The sequence below is a fragment of the Anabrus simplex genome, chromosome 1 (genome assembly GCF_040414725.1).
Source record: "Anabrus simplex isolate iqAnaSimp1 chromosome 1, ASM4041472v1, whole genome shotgun sequence".
Lineage (NCBI taxonomy): Eukaryota > Metazoa > Arthropoda > Insecta > Orthoptera > Tettigoniidae > Anabrus > Anabrus simplex.
The window spans coordinates 1,034,954,934-1,034,975,036 of record NC_090265.1 but is presented as its reverse complement, the minus strand read 5'-3'; the positions used below and the strand labels follow the sequence as shown (position 1 = coordinate 1,034,975,036).

General features: G+C 39.2%; 1 protein-coding gene across 1 annotated transcript in view; it reads right to left on the bottom strand.

Annotated features, from left to right (window-relative positions):
- The window catches only part of LOC136857907 (polyglutamylase complex subunit TTLL1-like), a 189,520-nt gene that overhangs the window by 113,921 nt on the left and 55,496 nt on the right, over positions 1 to 20,103 (bottom strand). Inside the window, exon 8 of the mRNA XM_068225200.1 lies at positions 14,508 to 14,936. Within this exon, the coding sequence (XP_068081301.1) occupies positions 14,508 to 14,936 (429 nt within the window). The remainder of the gene's footprint in view (positions 1 to 14,507; positions 14,937 to 20,103) is intronic.

The window sequence follows — 20,103 nt, the reverse complement described above, 5'->3', positions numbered from 1 at the left end:
GTCGCGAACAGCATGCCAAAATGTTCATAAAGAGGAGGCGATTTCAAATATTTCCTTCATGCCTTCGCTCTTGTTCAATTACCATCTGCAGCTTCACATTTCTCTTGCACTATTTATTTCGTTACCTCAATGTAGCCATCCGCCTTTCCTTTCCCCACAAGTGTGCATCTATATTTTCAAAATTCGGCTTTATCTTTACGAACGAAATTAGCTATATGTTCCAAAAATGTAATTCCTTAGAATACTAAAATGTGAAGTCTAAACATGCCACCAGGGCTTCATTTTATTGTAACTTAGTGCACTTTTGGGTCGTTTGGCGCTCAGCTATAGCTTGGGATCGCGCATGCTAAGGTCACACCTACCGATAGGAAATTAACTGGATTACTACACCATGTGACAGTTAATTTCAGTATGAGGCATCATTCAAACCAACATGATAGTGGTCTCAGTATGTATGTATGTATGTATGTATGTATGTATGTATGTATGTATGTATGTATGTATGTATGTATGTATGTATGTATGTATGTATGTATCCTATGGAAATGAGGAGTGAAGTAGTTTCCCGCTGCTTTCCTCACCGAGCCAAAAATTACTATTTCATATTAGTCTGCCAAGCCCACTGAGCCAACCGTCCTTATGAGCAACATTTTCACACCATTCATAACAGGAACCGGCTGCATAAGGAACGGTATTACTAACATCGCTCATACCTCAGTCACTTTCATATTGTCAAAGCCAAGGTTAAGACTGAGACTGTTCAATGAAAGTAACAAATTTGTTCTAGCCTATACCAGCTTTAAGTGTGCACTGTAAACACTACGTTTTTCCAGCAAATGCGTTGTTTTTAGGTAAGAGTTTTATAATATTCATAACAGATTTTGAGTTACTTTGTAATCATCCATTCAAAGAATAGCCGTTTGATGCCAACTCTTCTACTTACCATTAAATGGCTAACCTTCCAAAACCAGAGAGTTATATGCATGGTTCGAATCGTGAAGCCGTTGGGACATGTTGGCCTCGAACCCTACCATCGGCAGCCCTGGAGATGATCTTTCCTGGTTACCTATTTTAACATCAGACACATGCTAGGGACGTTCTTTAATTAAGGCCACGAGTACTGCGTTACCAGTCCAAGCCTTTCCTAGCCCAACGTAGCCAAAACCTACCTGAGTTGGTTTATTCATTTTCGAAAGGCCTTGTTAATGTAACGATTCGTATCTATCTTGCACCGCTTTTTCCATCGTCATGTAACTTCTGAATCCCATGCTTTCCTTGATCTCTTCCAAGTATCTTTTCCTAGGCCGGCCTCTTCTTTTCTTCCCTAGTACGTTAGAAACAAAAGCATAAGCGTCCATCCGGAGTAACAGAGTTTCTTGGAAGGGATATGATGCAGAGTGTTCTGACAGGCCCAGGCTGACAGCTGGTTATGATGAGTGTCAAAGTCCTGTCATTTAGGTTAGGTCAGTGATGGGTAATTAAATTGTCGTGTTACGTACGATTAACGGTGAAACTTAGTTTATGGAGTTCGTAATATATTATATTGGTTAACGAACACGAAACTTTTGAAGTACTCATCAATCTGCAAACGACCATAAATGACCCTACTACCTGTACTGATATTGTAATAATGTCATTAGCTGCTAACAAAGACAAATCAGTCTCTACATCGTTACAAATATACACATGAGTATTGCTGTTTGAGATACCAGTTCATCTACTCTAATCTGTTTATCACATCACATCTTGCCCTATCCTTGTGGTTTTAGTACTCCGCACACATCCCTCAATAACCAAGTGAATAAGTTCCAAGTGGAATAATATGTATCCCATTAATCTATCATTTCATCTGATCAAATTTTGCTAAACCGTTCTCCTTTCGGCAACTTTATTAAATATCTTTCTGACTACGTTCTGAGAGGTTGCACATTTACGTAACCGTTTATATTGATTGCATAGCCACCGGACCTTCAATTTCACCTATAATCCTGAACGAGATTCTTTATTTCCTTAAATCTCACATACATTGACTGAGAATCGAACTGCGGTCGCTCTGATGAGAAGTTGTCGACCATGGCACTCAGCTGTCATGCCCATCCTGTGATTTGATCAGCGATATTCCTCGGTAACACCGACATTTCAACGGCTTGTTTTCTGCACCGGATACTGTTCATATTTCACTTCCATCCAAGCTTCACAGTAATGTTTAGAGAAACATATTTGCAATATGCATATTTATGTTTACGATCTGTGCCTATTGCCATTTCTTGATGGATGTAGTATTTTTGTATCCGTCTCTTGGCACAGGCCAGAGCAAAGTGTAGCTTCCACTGAAGTCCTAGTCTCATCCATGGCTGTGACAATATGGAAGCTGCTGGGGTATGGGTGGTGCTGAGTAATGACATTCAGAGCACGACTAGTGCATCTGAGTATTATGAAAGTATTGCTCATAGGGTCAGTCGTGCTGCAGTGGCACCTTCTGGCCCAGTGAGGAAAGCAATGGCAAACTACCTCACTCCTTATCTTGCCTAGTACGCCTCATTTGGGCTCTGCCATTGGTTTTTGTGGTTTTCCTATAACTGCATAGCCTTTGGTGGTGCTATCTGAGGATCCAACTAGCCTCTGGGCTGATGAGCTAAAGAGAAGATGTTTACGATCAGCAAATTTTCTTTCTTATGGAAGTCCCCCTTTGCTAGGGTTAGTCTAGATTTTGTGCTCACCTTACTTCTGCTACCGTTGATTCTTCTAACAAATAAGTAACAATGTTTATCTACTCCCTCACTTCTTTTCCCTACCTGATATTTCTTGCATCACATTATTTCATTACACTTTTGTTCTATATCTCATTTTTAATTCATCTACTTATTTATACCTATTTTATTTGATTTTCTCCAATACTGTGTCCCCAAGATTCAGAAATTTCTCTAAATTCTTTGCAGATTCAGATAAAACAAAAATATAATCTGTAGATCTTATAGCTTTACTTGAACTGAGAATCGTTTTCGAAATCTCTCTTTAATTATTTTAGTGCCTATCCTACCACTCGAAAGGAGAGGAGATGCAACAACCCTGGCCCATCCTTTTCTTAACAACTGCTTATGTTTCATAACCATAATTTTATAACTGCAGGGTGATATTTGCGCATATAATATACACTCCATTTTTCTCTTCATTTGAGCATGATGACTTTTAGATTCACGAACACTTTGAGCCACTCAAGGCAGTCAGACGTCCTTGTCATATCTACAATAATAATGTTACTGGTTTTACGTTGCAATGGCTACCTTTACAGTTTTCGGAGAGGCTGAGGTAGCGAAATTTTGTCCCAAAGGATTTCTTTAACGCGCCAGTATATCTATAGACACGAGGCTGGCGTATTTGAACGAATTAATAGAATATTCTTTACCAGTCATGGATGACAACCGACTGGGCAGAGAGCATTCGGTTATTGTAATTATTTAATTACGTGCATTTTTGCTATTATTAAAAATACCAGAGATACTAATATTAACAAAGTTTTACAAGAACTAATTACTAATACGGTACATAGCCTTTGAATATTACTTGGTTATGCCTTTACAATTTGGACAATCTTAGACTGCTGAGGTATTTTCTGTACTTTAACTATGTTATGTAGTCGAGGATACCTCCTCATGTATATCTTTAAATATATATATTTTATATGTTTCGCCATATTCCTCTGACAATATTGCATAACTTTTCTATTCTTCCCGCTTCCATTCTCTATTTAGTAGCTTATCAAGTATGTTAAGTTCGTTTTAATTTTCAATTTTACCGACTTCTTTCCCATCTATATATTTGTCTCTGAATTTCCTCGTTTCTTTTAAGTATTTTAGACTATGGGCTGATTCCCTATGTTTATTGCATAAAATGTATTGATTTTCGTTATTATTTTCTCTTCAGACTTTATTCTTGCATACTCCCATCAACCACCATATCCCTCTCATTTCTCGTTTCGTTTTTCTATAAACATGTGAGTCTATACTGTTACATTTACACTTATTTTCAAAATTTCTACGCGTGCTCTCTTGCTATTATGTACTTATTGTTTGTCTTTACATGGATTTAACTCTTTGGATAACCTTCTTACACAATCGTCTGTCATCCCTTGCAAAAATGTATTTCCTATTTATATCTAGCAGCTTCTTCACCCCATACACCCAATATCCCTAAGTTTGATGTTTCATATGGTGCTGATGGGCTATGCCTAGAATTTCTCCTAATGCCGCCATCTTTAACTCAACCAATGCTTAACAAATCGTTTAACAATATGTACCCATATATTCATCTCTTCAGCATATCATACTCACTCCACTATTTGCAATACAGTTGGGTAATCCATTAATTATTTCGGCAAATTTACTTAGACTTTATTTAAAGCTACAATTCCATTATCTACTCCCCAAATTTCTGGTCAATACGATAACTTTGCTTCAACTGCTGAATTAAATACTTTTTCTGAACTTTATATTCGATGTTTGGCATATTTCTATCCAGTATTTTTATATTAGCCAATTCACTTACACATCTTTGCTCTCTTTACCTGTTCGTCCCATCTTTCATTGCTGTTTATAATCGCCCCTAGGTATTATTTTTTTAACATCTAGCTTTGTCTTACTTATCCACAACTGTTAACTCTTTGAAGGCTTGTCATCCTTTTTACAAACCATGACTGTGATTTACTATGGCTAAATTTTAGATTCTACCCATTACAATAGTTTTATAGTTTTCTATCTCATTAATACTATTCTGTACGTTGACCGGTGTTAATGTGAGTAGAAAGATGTTGTCGGGAAAGATCAGGCCAAGAACATCTTGGTTTCCGAGACGCGGAGAAGCTCCTTTCCCAAAGACATTTGATTTGAAGATATCATTCATGGTGACAGTTTACAACTCTATTTTAGAACCAAATTTGAAAATGTCTCCTCTACATTCACTTGGATAGAACATGTATATTCTGAATAAGTATTTTCAATTGTTCTTATCATTTTCCTTTATATTTCAATCTGCATCAATTTATAGATGACAGCCCATCTAGTCACCGATTCAAAGGCTTTATTAAATCGATTTCCGCAATGTATAACTTGCCTCTTTCCTTCTACATGTATTTATCCGTTGAAGTTTTTACTACCATTATATTATCACTTGTCCTCATTTCCTTTCTGAATCCTGACTGCAGTCTCGACAAGATCGAGCACCCCAATTCATTAGTCGTTTTCCCGAGATCCCAGTATATGTCTTGCTTAGTGAACTTCACAACGTTATTCCTCTATAGTTTTACAATTTGCTTTACGCCGCTCCAAAACAGATAGGTCTTATGGCGACGATGGGATGGTAAGAGTAAGGAATGGGAAGGAAGCGGCCGTAGCCTTAATTAAAGTACTGTGAAAATCGGAAACTACGGAGAACCATCTTCAGGGCTGTCGTGATGAGGATGAAATGGTGATTAATACGACACATACACCCAGCCCCCATGCCAGCGAAATCAACCAATGATAGTTAAAATTCCCGGCCCTGCCGGGAATCGAACCCCGGACCCCTCTGACCAAAGGCCAGCACGCTAACCATTTAGCCATGGAGCCGGACTACGTTACACATACCGCGTAGTCACTCACTCGGTCCCTCTACAGTTAATTAGATTTGATCTTCCATCACGTTTTTTGGGTAGGGATGATGATTCTTTCTTGCCATGTTCTTGAGAATTTTGCTCCATCGAAAATCTTATTGAATATTTTAACTATGCTTTCAAGGATCAAGTTGTTCTAACTTACTTATTTCCAAAATTCATTGTTAATACCTGAAATTCCTCCTGATTTTCTCTTCCCTTCTCTAATTGTTCTATAACTTCATCAAGTGAGATTTCCTTGTCTAAACTTTGTAGGGTACACTAAAGTCCACTCGAAACCCACACTATTTCTATACCCTGTTTCCAAATATCCTCAGCACTTAACAGTTTTTTAAGTGTTCGATCCATTCTTCATGACTTGTACTTGTCTACGGTATAATTTTTCTTTCTCTACAGAAGAAATTTATTATATACCACACCTTCTTAATGTCTTTATCCTTAGAATCCTTATTTAGGTTATCAGCTTGTTTCTTATGCCACAAGTCTTTTATGTTCAACAATAATTCCCTATATTTTCTTTTATTACAGAATGCAAATCTTGTTTCAAGTCCTTCTATCTTCGTATATGTTTTAAAATTAATGATCTCGTTACTTCCGTCTTTCACTTTCTTTACTTTTCATTGCACTAACCATTATTTTTTGGCATTTTTATCCCATGCACCCGCATATTTTGTCCTGCTATCAATACGGCATTTTCTATGATCTTCATCGCTTCATCTACTTGATTATTTTCAATTGCTAGGCCTATTCCTATCTTCATAATTTTGAAAGGTCTTACTTTGAAATATTCCTTGAGGTTTAAGATAAATTCTTGTCTCCATCTATATTTGGGAATTAATCTCTCTTTTACATTCCTGTGATAACAAGGAACACTGTTATCCTCCACAGATTTGCGATTAGGGGTACGTGATGAGATTCTCCCCATTCTTCAGCTTTGATCCACTTGATGAGTGATAATATCGTCCTTTAGCATAATACTAGACGTCCTATAACATTTTCTTCCGTTTCTGTGATGTACGTAAAATTACCCCCTTTCATCTCCAGGTCGCCACCCGTTCTTTTGTACCACATAACTCTAGCAACTTTTCACCATAATTATCATTACCCTATATTCTGACTTGTTACTTTTTAGATACTATTTCCTCTACCTCTTTACAGTACACTGGTTTTCGGTCTGCAACCCTCGCATTGAAGTCCCCCATCAGAAAAATACGTAAGTACTTATACATATTCCGAATTCTATGTATTTCTATTACTGACTCAGTGAAAAAAATCTTTATTGTTTTTACAAATGACGAGTCTTCGGGAGGGTTGTATACAAAACCAAAGCATAAGGTTATAGCTTCCTTCTGGTTCGTCTTTGTTTTTATTTCTTTTTTAGTTGTTGAATGTTCTCCTTCTTTTTCTCCCTTATTAACGTTAGTACACAACCGGGATATCTCCCTTCACGAGTTTCTTGTTTTTTATCCTGCTATACATTTTAAAACCTTCAATATGTACTTCATGTTCGGACCAAACCAACTCTCAACAATGGTAATTACGTGCATTTCGGCCATAAATACTTTCACCTCTTCGTTCTGTACCTAATTCAAAAATCGTCCTATATTGATACATCCTAGCCTACATTCTAGTATTTTAAATACTTTTTCCCTCTGTTAAGTTATGATCTGACTTTTTGTGACTCTCGCTTTCTCCAATTCTAAAATTCTGCCTTCTGGTGTACTAATATTTTTTGTCTATATTGTCCTTCTGTGCCTTACCTTTTTTTCTTGACCTTCGGGATAAGCAGCGGGTTGCCTGGTAGGCCAACCCTCATCAGGGCAATAACGCTATGGTTTTTTGTTTGTTTGATATTCTGATAAAGTACCTGAGTATTAACTGCATGTAATGTCTGTTTAATAATAGTCTATGTGTAGTTATGTTGTGTATACTGTATGTTCTAATCAGAATTACGACTCAGAAGGAGGCACCGTTGGATACGAGCCCGTTCTTTTATATGGTGTTGAAGCGGGGAGGTGGTGGTGGTGGTGGTGGTGGTGACTTTTTTGTTTACAAATTGCTTTACGTCGCACTGACACAGATAGGTCTTATAGCGACGATGGGATAGGAAAGTGTTAGGAGTGGGAAGGAAGTGGCCGTGGCCTTAATTAAGGTACGGGCCGATGACCTAGATGTTAAGCCCCTTTAAACAACAAGCATCATCATAATTAAGGTACAGCCCCAGCATTTGCCCGGCGAGAACATGAGAAAACACGGAAAACCATCTTCAGGGCTGCCGACAGTGGGGTTCGAACCCACTACCTCCCGGATGCAAGCTCACAGCTGCGCGCCCCTAACTGGACGGTCAACTCGCCAGCGGTGGTGATTACTTTTTCTTTGCTTTACGTCGCACCGACACAGATGTGTCTTACGGCGACGATGGGATAGGAAAGGCCTAGGAATTGGAAAGAAGCGGCTGTGGCCTTAATTAATGTACAGCCCCGGCATTTGCCTGGTGTGAAAATGAGAAACCACGGAAAACCATTTCAGGGCTGCCGACGGTGGGGCTCGAACCCACTATCTCCCAATTACTGGATACTGACCGCACTTAAGCGACTGCAGCTATCGAGCTCGGTAGATTATTGTTTTAAGAAGAAGTACAGCTAGGCAACCATCTTCTACTAAAACTAATCAGAGGGGAAAGAATGGAAGGGATTCAGCACTTCGAAAACGGAAGGTATTAGCCAAAGATAGACAAGAGCCGCAAAAGGTGTGAAAATGAAAGACTCCCTGGTTCTCGGGAACTTGATACCGTCGGGATCCGAAAAGAACAAGAGTTGACCAAAGGAGGTCGGATAGTAGAGATGAAAGTGAGGAGACTGACATAAGTAAGTGGAATCAATGCCAGGACTCAGCTAAGGGGCTGTGGTCACCAACCCCCGCTTCACAGTTAAAAGCCCCTGGGGCCCTTTTTAGTTACCTCTTACGACAGGCAGGAGTTACCTTGGGTGTTATTTTACTGCCCCACCCACAAGGGGATTGAAGCGGGGATCTATGAAATATCACTTGTATGCTGATTACGTGTGTGAACTTAGTGTGCCTTGATTGTTCTTTTAGAGGGTGTGAGCCCTTCGCTCCAAGTGGTGATATTGCCCTTAAATTCGTTGGTTGAGGCGAGAATCGAGCCTTTATATCATTGTGATGGCATGCATTTTATTTAATTCGGTCATCGTTGGATTATAATGAAATTATATTCTCTGCTACCGCCAGAAGTCCATGGAGATAATTTCGCAGTAATGCCCTTCACATTTATAGTTTACTCTGTAAGAGGTCAGAGAAGAATTGTTTTGGACTAAGTAATATCTTCTTACACATATAAGCAACCAAACGGAATGTAATATAACCATTTCTGCACCCAGTTTAACTCTTTGCAAAGAAGTGGCCAGCTTCCTGCCAAGCAGGCAGCCCACATAACACATCTGCTAGATGGGCTGCTTCCCAATTACATTGGATAATTGCATTCTTTTCAGATCGCCTTTGTTAACAGCAGACAAGATGTGTCATGCCGCGCTATCTGTTGAACAGTTTGTAAACTTTGAGTACCTACACAGCTGGTGGGTGAACACTGCTTCATTTTAAACTGCCTGCTTATTCTCTTCGAAACTGCCTACTGCTGGTAATAATAATGCTATTTGCTTTACGTCCCACTAACTACTTTTACGGTTTTCGGAGACGCCGAGGTGCCGGGGTTTTGTCCTCAGGAGTTCTTTTACGTGCCAGTAAATCTACCGACACGAGACTGACGTAGGCCTATTTGAGCACCTTCAAGTACCACCGGCTTGAGCCGGATCGAACCTGCCAAGTTGGGGCCAGAAGGCCAGCGCCTCAACCATCTGAGCCACTCAGCCCGGCCGTACTGCTGGTTACGTTAACGCCAGTTTGTAGAGCGTGTGCAAATAACACACCCACTAAGGCTTACTAATTAAACAGGTCCATATAGCAAAGCAGATCTGTTATAACAGAAGTGCTCATGGTAATTCTTCATTCATACTAATTCCATTCTTTACCGTTTACCTGCACTCTTCGTTAGGAGTTTTATTCAAGTTGCTATCAACAAAACTGGAGTTGGGTTAGTCACACATTATACCAGTCCTAAGGAACACATTACCTTTCTCAGATTTAATTCTCATATAAACGAAGTTAGATGATACTTCTACGGGTCGATAACCTATAACCTGCATAGGAAAGCAGTATCGGAAAAAATCAACCCTTGCTTTTATGAAATATCATTAATTATGTGTTACTTAGTTTAGTGAAAGTTTCAATATATAACTGATTGAATTTTGTTAAATATAGTAGAAGTATGACTACCCGTATTCACTTAACATTAACCTCAATACCTAATCCACCCTTTATGATATTGATGATTCAGAGAAGGTCCGGAAAAATGCAGATCTATGGAAATAGAGTCCGAAATGAAGGGCTGTTTTAATTTTGTTTTTGAGAAATGGAACTATTTTCTAGTAGAACAATAACACTTGAATATTCATAGCCCTCGAGTTAGGTCGTCGTGATACAGTCAGTTAGCACAGTAAATAGATATAATGTACTGTACTTGTGTCACAATACCGCACAGGACAGTTACAGTAGCAACGGTTCCTAATAGGATGAGGCGCACAGAGGATGATCCATGATTAAATCTCATCCGTACAACTGATATGAGTCGGTTGACAAACCCTGTCACTATCTCTCTATTATGGTTCTGTCCTTTCTTTATCTGTTACCTTCCGTTCTTCGGAGTGAAGACATATTTGTCTTTCTCATCAGTTGTTAAATTCCTTATTAAAGTCCTCTCATTTATGAACATCAAATTATAATAATGATTAGATAGCCGTCCGTATTAGGGAATCGAACCGATCGGCCTCCCAATCAGTTCACATAGAACAATAATTATGACAATGAACTTGTTTTATGTTTTCTTGCTATTTTTCAAGCAAGTATTCATATATATTTTAGAGCATGAGGTTTATCTGTTGGATTTCCTGTCCTGTACTTTATTGATATTTTACGCATTTTACTCAAACAGTCATGTTTTGGAATATAGCCGATGTCTGATAATTGATAATAAGTGTTTTAGCACGGAGTCTGTTATAGCCTGGACGATGGGTTCAGATGTTTTAATATTCCCCCAGAAGTCCAGATATTTTTAGGTAGAGTCCCTCTGGAGCCTATTATCAGACCAACCCTTTCCCCTTTTTGTATTCTGTACCCGTTTTAAAATCCTCATAGCATGGTTTGTAGATGGCCTTTTCCTCATCACTGAAGTTTTTGTGTCCTTTGTCCTCAGAATCAGCTCGATCACCATACTCACTCCGTTAGTTCGGTCGATTGATATGATGTCAGCTCAACGTGTTGATCCGTCTCCGGAGAGGCATTATACTTCCTCACAGACTTCGAGGCGAAATGTACGAAGGCTTCCAGCGAGCATAGGGCGCACTGCATGTGGCTGTTAATTCTCCTTAGTTCGCCCTTGGGATAGAACCTTAATACGTGAAGAAGCGTTTCGAACTCATCACATCTGCAACAGTGCGGCTACTTAACTGAATGATAAGCTCCGGTTCAGAAGGCCCCGTGAATGATTCTCTGGTGGAGAGAGGCGATGATTTAGCCCTGTTTGGTCTGGCTCGGGGCCTGAGTGTATGTTATTATTCATTCCATTTTATCCGGATGAAACCAGGAATTATATGAATTGTTAAAACAAGCAATTTGTACAAGAATTGTTGTCTTATCAGCTAATTATTTTCCTGATTTTCCTTAACTATTAACAAAATTATTAGCGGAAATACGCACAAAATGTCATTCGTGGCCGATAACCGGGGTATATTTGTTTACCAAGGTCATGGACACTTGAGGTTTGATTCACCCGCTTGTCGCGCGCATTCGTCAGTCTGACAGTCTCTTTAGTGTCGGTTAGCTAAATGACTTTTAATTGTATAACCATGCCGTACTTCTACTTAATTGTAATACATGAGTAAATATTTCTCCTTTGGTGAAAGTTTAATTGTATAGTATTGAATCAAAGCCTCAAAACATATTATTACCGCACCTACGTCCCTAAACTGTCAACCTTTACCTCTCTGTTGAAATTGGCTCAGAGAGCATAAAAAACATTTTGTAGCCTTTTTTAGTTTTGATATATATCATTCCCCTCACCTCTCCTCCCCCCCCACCGCCCGCGATATCCCAGAAACTCGGGTACTCTTTATTGTCTGTACATCTTTTGCCCTCCCCGCCGCACTTCTAATTCCCATCGACGCCACTGTTCGTATTAATATCTCAATTTGCGTATCACACACCGCGCGACCAACCAGCAATAGTGAACACATCCCTGTACACTTGTAGACAGCTTTGGCGTCAGAAAAGGCATACAGCCGTAAAACTAATCTACATGTACTGCCGCCCGAGGTTAAATGGAAAAAGTTAAGAAGAAGAAGATGAAGGAGAATGACATCAAGTATATTTAAACATTCGAGTCTTCTGTTGTGTTCCCATCTTACAAACATTTTTCTGATAGTCGCATATTTGTCTGCTTCGTAGGTAGTTAAGCTAGGCTTAACAGGTAGTCTCATGAAATGTAGTATCTGAAATACGAACAAATAAAAATCTAACCCGTGGCACAAAAGCCGTTAGAAACCTGAGCTGTTAAGCTGTTTCCCAGTCAGATGCCCTACAGATACTGAGATGCCAGTTGGTTATCGCGACAACATCCTCAGCCATATTGCTTGCCTTTCTAGACCACGTCCGCTACCTCTCATATCAACAGCTCCTTATTTGATATCATGACGTTGAATGAACCCCGTTCCACTCTCAATGCAGAATTGAAACCCGTGGCCTGGTCGGAAATCAAAGCTGAGGTCTCTGGGTAAGGGGAAGGCAGCCTACCCTAAACCATGGGGCTGGTATAGTCTGAAATTAATTATAAATCCAGGGAGCAAATAGGGCAAAACAATAATAATGAGTAAATAACTTTTCTTCTTCTTGAGGCGCCTTCTCCTAGCGGAGGTTGGCGGTCCACATAGCCAGCTCTGGACGTGATGTTGCAGCATGGAAAGCATCTTCTGAAGTGCAGTTGTGCCATCTTCGGATGTCCTTCAGCCATGAATTCTTCCTCCTGCCAACAGACCTTTTCCCCTGTATTTTACCTTCAATGATGAGTTGTAATAGCTGGTACTTCTCGCCTCTCATAATGTGGCCTAGATATTGGTATTTTTCTTTTTTAACAGTAAGTAATAGTTCTTTTTGTTTCTTCATGCGATGAAGGACTTCGTCATTTGAAATTTTCAGCACCCACGGTATTCGGAGTAGGCGGCGATATAGATACATTTCAAAAGCATCAATTCTTTTTTCTAGATTTTGGTCAAGGGTTCAGCTTTCACATCCAAAGAGAAAAATGGAGAATACATAGCACCGAATCATTCGCATTCTTAATTGCACACTTAGGTCCGATTTTGTAAATAGCTGTTTCATGCTAAAAAATTGCCTTCTGGCCTGTTCTATTCTAGATTTTATCTCCCTCTTGGAATCACATTCCTCATCTAGCACAGTACCCAAGTATTTGAAGGAGGATACTTGTTCAATCTTACTGCCGTTTATTTACAGGGTTGCTGGAATTTTTCTTTTAGAGAAGACTACAACTTTGGTCTTGGAAGCGTTGACAAACGGGCCAAACTCTTCACTGCGCTGGACTAATTTGTCTATCATGCGTTGGAGCACAGGTAATTCATTTGCTATGACAACAGTATCATCTGCGTACCTGATATTGTTAATTGCCTGTCCATTTATAACTATCCCACTGTTTTCCTCCAACAATACCTCCATAAATATTGCCTCAGAATAAATGTTGAATAAGAGAGGTGACAGCACACAACCCTGACGAACACCTTTTCTGATTGTAGACGCTTCTGATGTTCTTTGGTCGATTTTGACATCTGCGGTTTGATTCCAGTACAGTGCGCTGATAATGCGTAAATCGCATTGGTCAATACCAGTCGATCTTAATATCTCTATCATCTTTTCATGTTTCACAGAGTCGAAGGCTTTTTTGTAGTCAATAAAACAAGTATATACTCGACATTCATGTCCCTGCACCTCTGTACTAGTACATTTAAGGAGAAGAGTGCTTCACGTGTGCCGACCCCATTTCGGAAGCCAAACTGGGTCTGATCCATATAAGATTCACATTTCTTGTAAATCCGGGTGTGTATGATTCGCAGAAATATTTTGAGGACATGGGACATCAAACTAATCATACGGTAATCATCACACTGGGAGGAGTTCTGCTTCTTCGGTATTGGTATGAAAGTTGATCTCAGCCAGTCAGAAGGTATCTTTCCTGATGTATAGATGATGTTGAACAACGATGTAAGTAGACTGAGGCCGGTTGAGTCCTGTTCAGCTATAACTTTAACAACTTCGGCGTAAATTCTGTCTGAACCAGTGGCTTTACCATTCTTCTGAAGTTTAATGGCATTCAATACTTCACTCTTTGTTATTTCAGGACTGGCTTCATTGATTCTTTCGTCAGGTGGTGGAGAATCATCTCTGTCATCATTGAAGAGATATTCGACGTATTCCTTCCATCTTTTAAGTTTTTCTTCAACTCCTAAAATAATCTTATTGTTTGTGTTCCTTAATATTTGTCCGCATCGCTTCTTTTGTAGACCACTCAGCTCTTTCACCTTTTTATATAGGTTAAAGTGATCGTGCTTCTCCTGAAGTTCCTCGATTTCCTTGCATATGTCAGACATCCAGGATTCCTTTGCTTCTCTGCATTTTCTACGTATCTCTTTGTGTAGATTTTTGTATTTAACGGGGTCTTTACCTTTATATTTCCCTCTTTCATTCACAAGCTCCAGGATTTCATCAGTCATCCAGTTTTGCTTTTTGCTGCTGTTGACGTATCCTATGTTATTTTCCTGGACTTGAGTTATGCTATCTCTTATATAGTTCCATGTGGATTCTACTTCTATATGTTGAGACTCTTTTATTGCTTCCATCTTTTCTTCCAGAACAGCACCAACACTAGTTCTGACATCAGAACTGGCCATTTTTCTGATGTCTATGCGTCTTGATGTTTTAGCACACCTTGTAGCGTTTCTAAAGCGTTGCATTTTAAAGTCCATTACTACTGGGTTGTGGTCACTGTTAATGTCGGCACCAGGATAGGTTTTTACCGATTTCACGAATTTCTTCAGCTCTTCTTTCACTAAAATAAAATCGATCTGATTTCTGACAGTCTTTTCTTCATTATCTGCAGGTGAAGTTTGAAAAAGGTATTAGAAACGAAAACTTCATGTTCTTTTACTGTCGATATTTTCATTCTTGAATATGCTCTCTACCTACTGTATATTATCAGTATCAATTCGCCCAGCGAGTAGCTGCGTGGTTTGAGTTACATAGTTGTCAGTTGCATTCGGGAAGTTCAAAACCCATTGTCGGCAGCCCTAAAATGTTCTCCATGGTTTCCCATTTTCACACCAGGCAAATTCTGGGGCTGTACTTTAATTAAGCTACGGTCGCTTCCTTCCAGCTCCTAGCCCTTTCCTATCCCACCATTGCCATAAGTCCTATCTGTGTCTGTGCGATGTAAAGCGAATTGCAAAAGAAATCTAAAAATAATCAGTAAAAATTCTCACAATGTACATATTTATTTAATGGTTTTAAAAACATACTGCCTGTTTTCCAGTCATTGATCTGGTCAGGGATGGAATGAATGAAGCCTTCATCTTGCGGCGAGGATAGGAGTTTTGCCGGCTGCCGAAGCCTGTCTAACTCCTCTGCGGCAATGATTAATGTCTGGAAGATGAAATGAAATGGCATTGGAGAGTGTTGCAGGAATGAAAAATGACAGGGAAAACCGGAGTACCTGGAGAAAAACCTGTCCCGCCTCCGCTTTGTCCAGCACAAATCTCACAAGTAGTGTTTACTACGAATCATCAGTTACGATATATCCCATATTCCGTGACATGAACGGTTATTTTGTCGTATGTCTATTAGTGCCGGGATAGATCGAGGACATGTTCGACTCTCCTGGTGCAGGTCTTTCTATTTGACCCACATGGGCGACCTGCGCATCTGGATGTGGGGCAATGATGATGATAATAATGAGGTAGGGAGAGGGCTAATCCTATTGTGAACACATAGCCTGCTCTATCAAGGGGTCTGCTTAAGGCTTAACGTCTCCCTCCTATGGACACACCACCATCAACAGTGCCATATGCCTTCACTCCATATGAGTTGTATGGAGATGTTTGGAATTCAATCCAAACTTTTGGCAAGCAATCTAATGATTGCCGTGCCGGCCAGCATTCCGACGGGGATTTCTTTTACTAACGGGACTCGAACCGACTAACCACGGTGAAAGACCAACTAAACTTGATGTCTTAACGATTATGAGCACCACGTGGCCATGGTTTTGAAGTCATAGAGAGAAGTCAACTGTATACCGGCACGTAAAGGACCTCCTGCGAGACAAAATTCCGACAATTTGGTGCTTCCTCAAAACCGGTTTACCAGATTAGTGTTTTAATTAAACTACTGTCCGCCTCCGTAGCGCAAGGGTTGGTGTTATTAGCTGCCGTCCTCGCGGGCCCGGGTTCGATTCTCAGTACTGCGGAAATTTAAGAATGGCGGGAGGTACATGTAGCTCACCTCCATTGGGGGCGTCCTTGAAAAGAGCTGCACCACCTGGGGATGAGGGCACGAGTTTACCTTATTAAACTAATAAAATGGTAATAAATATAAATTGAATAAAAGTATACCTGAGTCAGTGGCGGCTCGTGGTGAATTATGTTGGTGGTTCTGCTCTGTGACGCCCAGTCCATTGGAGTAACAGCCACATCTAAATTTTATTGGGGACGGGAAGAGCCAACAGAGCTCGGTGCATTCGTCCTCCAGCCCCCCAGAGACGCTTTACTCCATGTCCTATCAGTCTGAAGTTCCCGAAAATGTACAGAAAAAAACATCTCAATTTGTAAGACCCCGATTTCGAGGGATTTCGACGATGTACATAACTGACTTCAACAAGAAACAACAGTTGAAAGTTTCAAAAAAAGCTTCTCTTCCGCTTATCGAAAAAATATTGATCTAATATCGACACACTCATGTTTACAGAGGTTCCGAGACCTGCACACTTCTTTGGGAGCCGGCTTTCTTAATGGAGGGGGAACATCATCTGATGTTACTAACGTTCCTATTTTAATTTTCGTGACTATCTAGGTCGGAAGATTTCCTTACCATTACGGAGAAACAGATCCGTGATTACTTGTAAGCCTAAGAACTCGCTCATTTGCTTCGTATGAGAGAGAATGATTTTGGTCGTTGGATAGAATATGCTTAAGTCATGAATATCTACACAAAAGACAGATAAATAAACGTACTCCAACCTTAAACGTTGTTTGAAGACTTAGCAAGAACTGTGTTACTTCAACACAACTATCCTCTTTTATCATGCATTTCTCCTGTATTTAAGCTATTTGGTTTTTTTTCCTACTGAACAGAAGCATCACAACTACAGTATACAGTACTGTAGTATCTGAGAATGTTGACATGTAAACATTTTAAATCATATCAATATCCACACAGTTTTAAAAGTTCTCTATATACATTGATGAGTACAATTGAGTAATTTTGCCAAACAGCTGACAGTGAGATTTCAACATGCTCTGCTCGCTGCAGTGATTCTCTTGAAGACTTTGGCACTGGTGCTACCACTAGTGTATTATTTACTAACTCTGTCGTCTCGACGACACAGCCTCTAATGCACGCGAATAGGCCAACCGTGCTGCAAGGCGTGCAGTTCATACAGAAACTTACGGGCGAATCTTAGCCACTTATCGGAGAAAGCTGTAATTAAAGTGCGCTCTCTCATGCTTTCAACCTGATGTTCTATCGTTCACAGATCCCAACAAGGTTGCCAGATCACAAGTATCAATCTTTGGCTCGATATCAACACTCAATATTGTACCCGATGCATTTACTGGATGTATTCAAAATGGCGCCTACGGAAGGTAGAGGCCAGCCAAGGCAAAGAAATGTATAATAAGATATCGATATTGATGTATGCTAGGAGGCCATGACTAACTTAAACCTACCACTATGAAGGCGGTGTACAATGGTGTAGAATCGATAGAATTGTTTTCAAAAAAATAAGAAGGATAAAACAGATTATTATAAAAACTGACTTGAAAAATTGACGTGGTGAGAACAAGACGTTCCGAACTTCGCACTCGAAAATAAGCGAGATTGGCAATATTTAGCGAGAAGTATTACGCTGAAAAGAAGGAAATATTGAGTGAATCGAATAGATAAGCGTTAAAATACTGGAAAGAGGGAGTAAAATCCTGAAGCTTTGAATAATACGTCCAGACACTTAGACGCAAAGCCGTTTGAAAATAGGAACTTGATTGAGACGTGAAAGCTCGAGATTAAGCCACTCTTAGTGAAAAGAATCGCAAGGAAAACCAAATAGAGAAGCAATCACCATAAAAATATATATTCTACGCGGAACTATGATGAGCTTATATTTTTCAGAATCATCGCATATTGTCTACTGTGTTGCTGAACAGATGATGGCTTGCTAAATCGACATAGACCGACCTGGAGGGAGATGTCATCCTGGCCGTTGAAACCACCCGATCCGTGTGGAGGAGGTCACACTACCTGAGACACCACTGGTGGAAATCCTGCCCAGTTCCTGATCCAAGGACTACAACCACACCCAGGAGCAACTAAGGCCCGATATATTGAATGGCGAGCTAAGTAATAGTATTAAGTAATATAATTTCTTATGTGGAGTATTACCAGTATATACAGTAGATCTGAATAGCCTAAGCGTGAGATAATTAAGTGTGCTTGTGAATATAAGAAAGTGCAGTGTGAAATATTTAAGCCGATATCTCATTACGGAGTGGTAACGTGTTACTACATTATTTTATCCAAGGATGAAGGATTACGATTTAAAAGTACGACATAGTGTAACAGCTGTTTTCAAAGAATCCCGGTTAGTTAGAAAGGTCCATGAGTGATGTAATACTAGTCAAACCCAGTTACGTCACAGAGGGACGCATGTTGAATTGGTTAAGATAAGTTACCATACTCTTGGCTGAATGATTTTATTGAAAGGAAAGATACTTAATTTGGGGTTATATACGGAATTGCAAGATTAAAATGCGTTTTGAGGAACGGATTCTGCGCTAATGATGAGATACGTATCGTTATGTTTAAGTAATATTGGAGGTTAAACGCGGTAGTTATGGATGATAAATGAAGTAAATATGAATTGAATTGAAGGTTAATAATGAGATAATGGAAGTGTGTATAGTATTTAAAATGATATATTGTGCAGAGTAATAGGAAGTAAAGCGTATTTGATATATTTAATATGTGATGTTGGAGCACATGTAGTGCGATTACAGAATATAAGTATGCCCCAGGGAGGAACTTTAGCAAGGTATGGAAAATAATATTACGTATATTTTAATGATGTGTGAAAGTGGTTTGACAATAATAACAACCGATGATGGATAAATGAATACATGATTATGTCATATTCTGAATGAATGGTTATTGCATGGAAGAATAAGCTTGTATGCAAGTAGTAACATAATGTAGTGTTGAAATATCTTTGTGTTGGCATTAGCACACCTATACATGATAAATGCTTACTGGCTGTATGTATATCGAGCTGGTATACGATACATAAGAAATTATTTAGCTAAGAACAGGGAAATTATTTTGACATTTACGTAGGATATCATCGATGTTTTGTTAATATGGAATATTATTAGAGCGAATACTTAGTTAGGAGCCGTAATTTAAATGGCAATCGGACCGAAGAACTTAGTGCGTCATTCAATATTTCATTTTCTTCACGCTAACCTGCACCAACGAACTCAGATAATTTTCAACATAACTTAGGTCACTGATATTTGTATTCAGGACATATTATTCAAATTCAATTCATTTTCGCAGAAACTTGAACAACGTGATGGTTGTATTTTCAATGAGGTATATAATTATACCGTGGCTGATGGAATAATTTATTGATATAACGAGTTTCGACCGTGGCCAAAAGACTGTGATGTAATATATTTAAGTGACCAAATGCAATTTTTAAAGGGAAGATAATTCATTTCAGGAATACGTTATTCAGTGTGTTAAGATATAAGCTTAGTTTAGGAAGTAGGCAGCGCTGACCTAACATATTTGATTCACTGATTAAAATATTTATTTATTAAGTTGATAATTGAAGCTTATGAGTCATACCTGATATTAACCATTTCTTTTGCGAAACTTGACAATTTAATAAATGTGTTTCTTGATTAGTTTCTTATATAATGAAGTGAGTTTTCATTCATATTGATAGTTAATAGTTTTACTTAGTGTGTAAGGCACTCGTTGTGCGAATATATATTTTT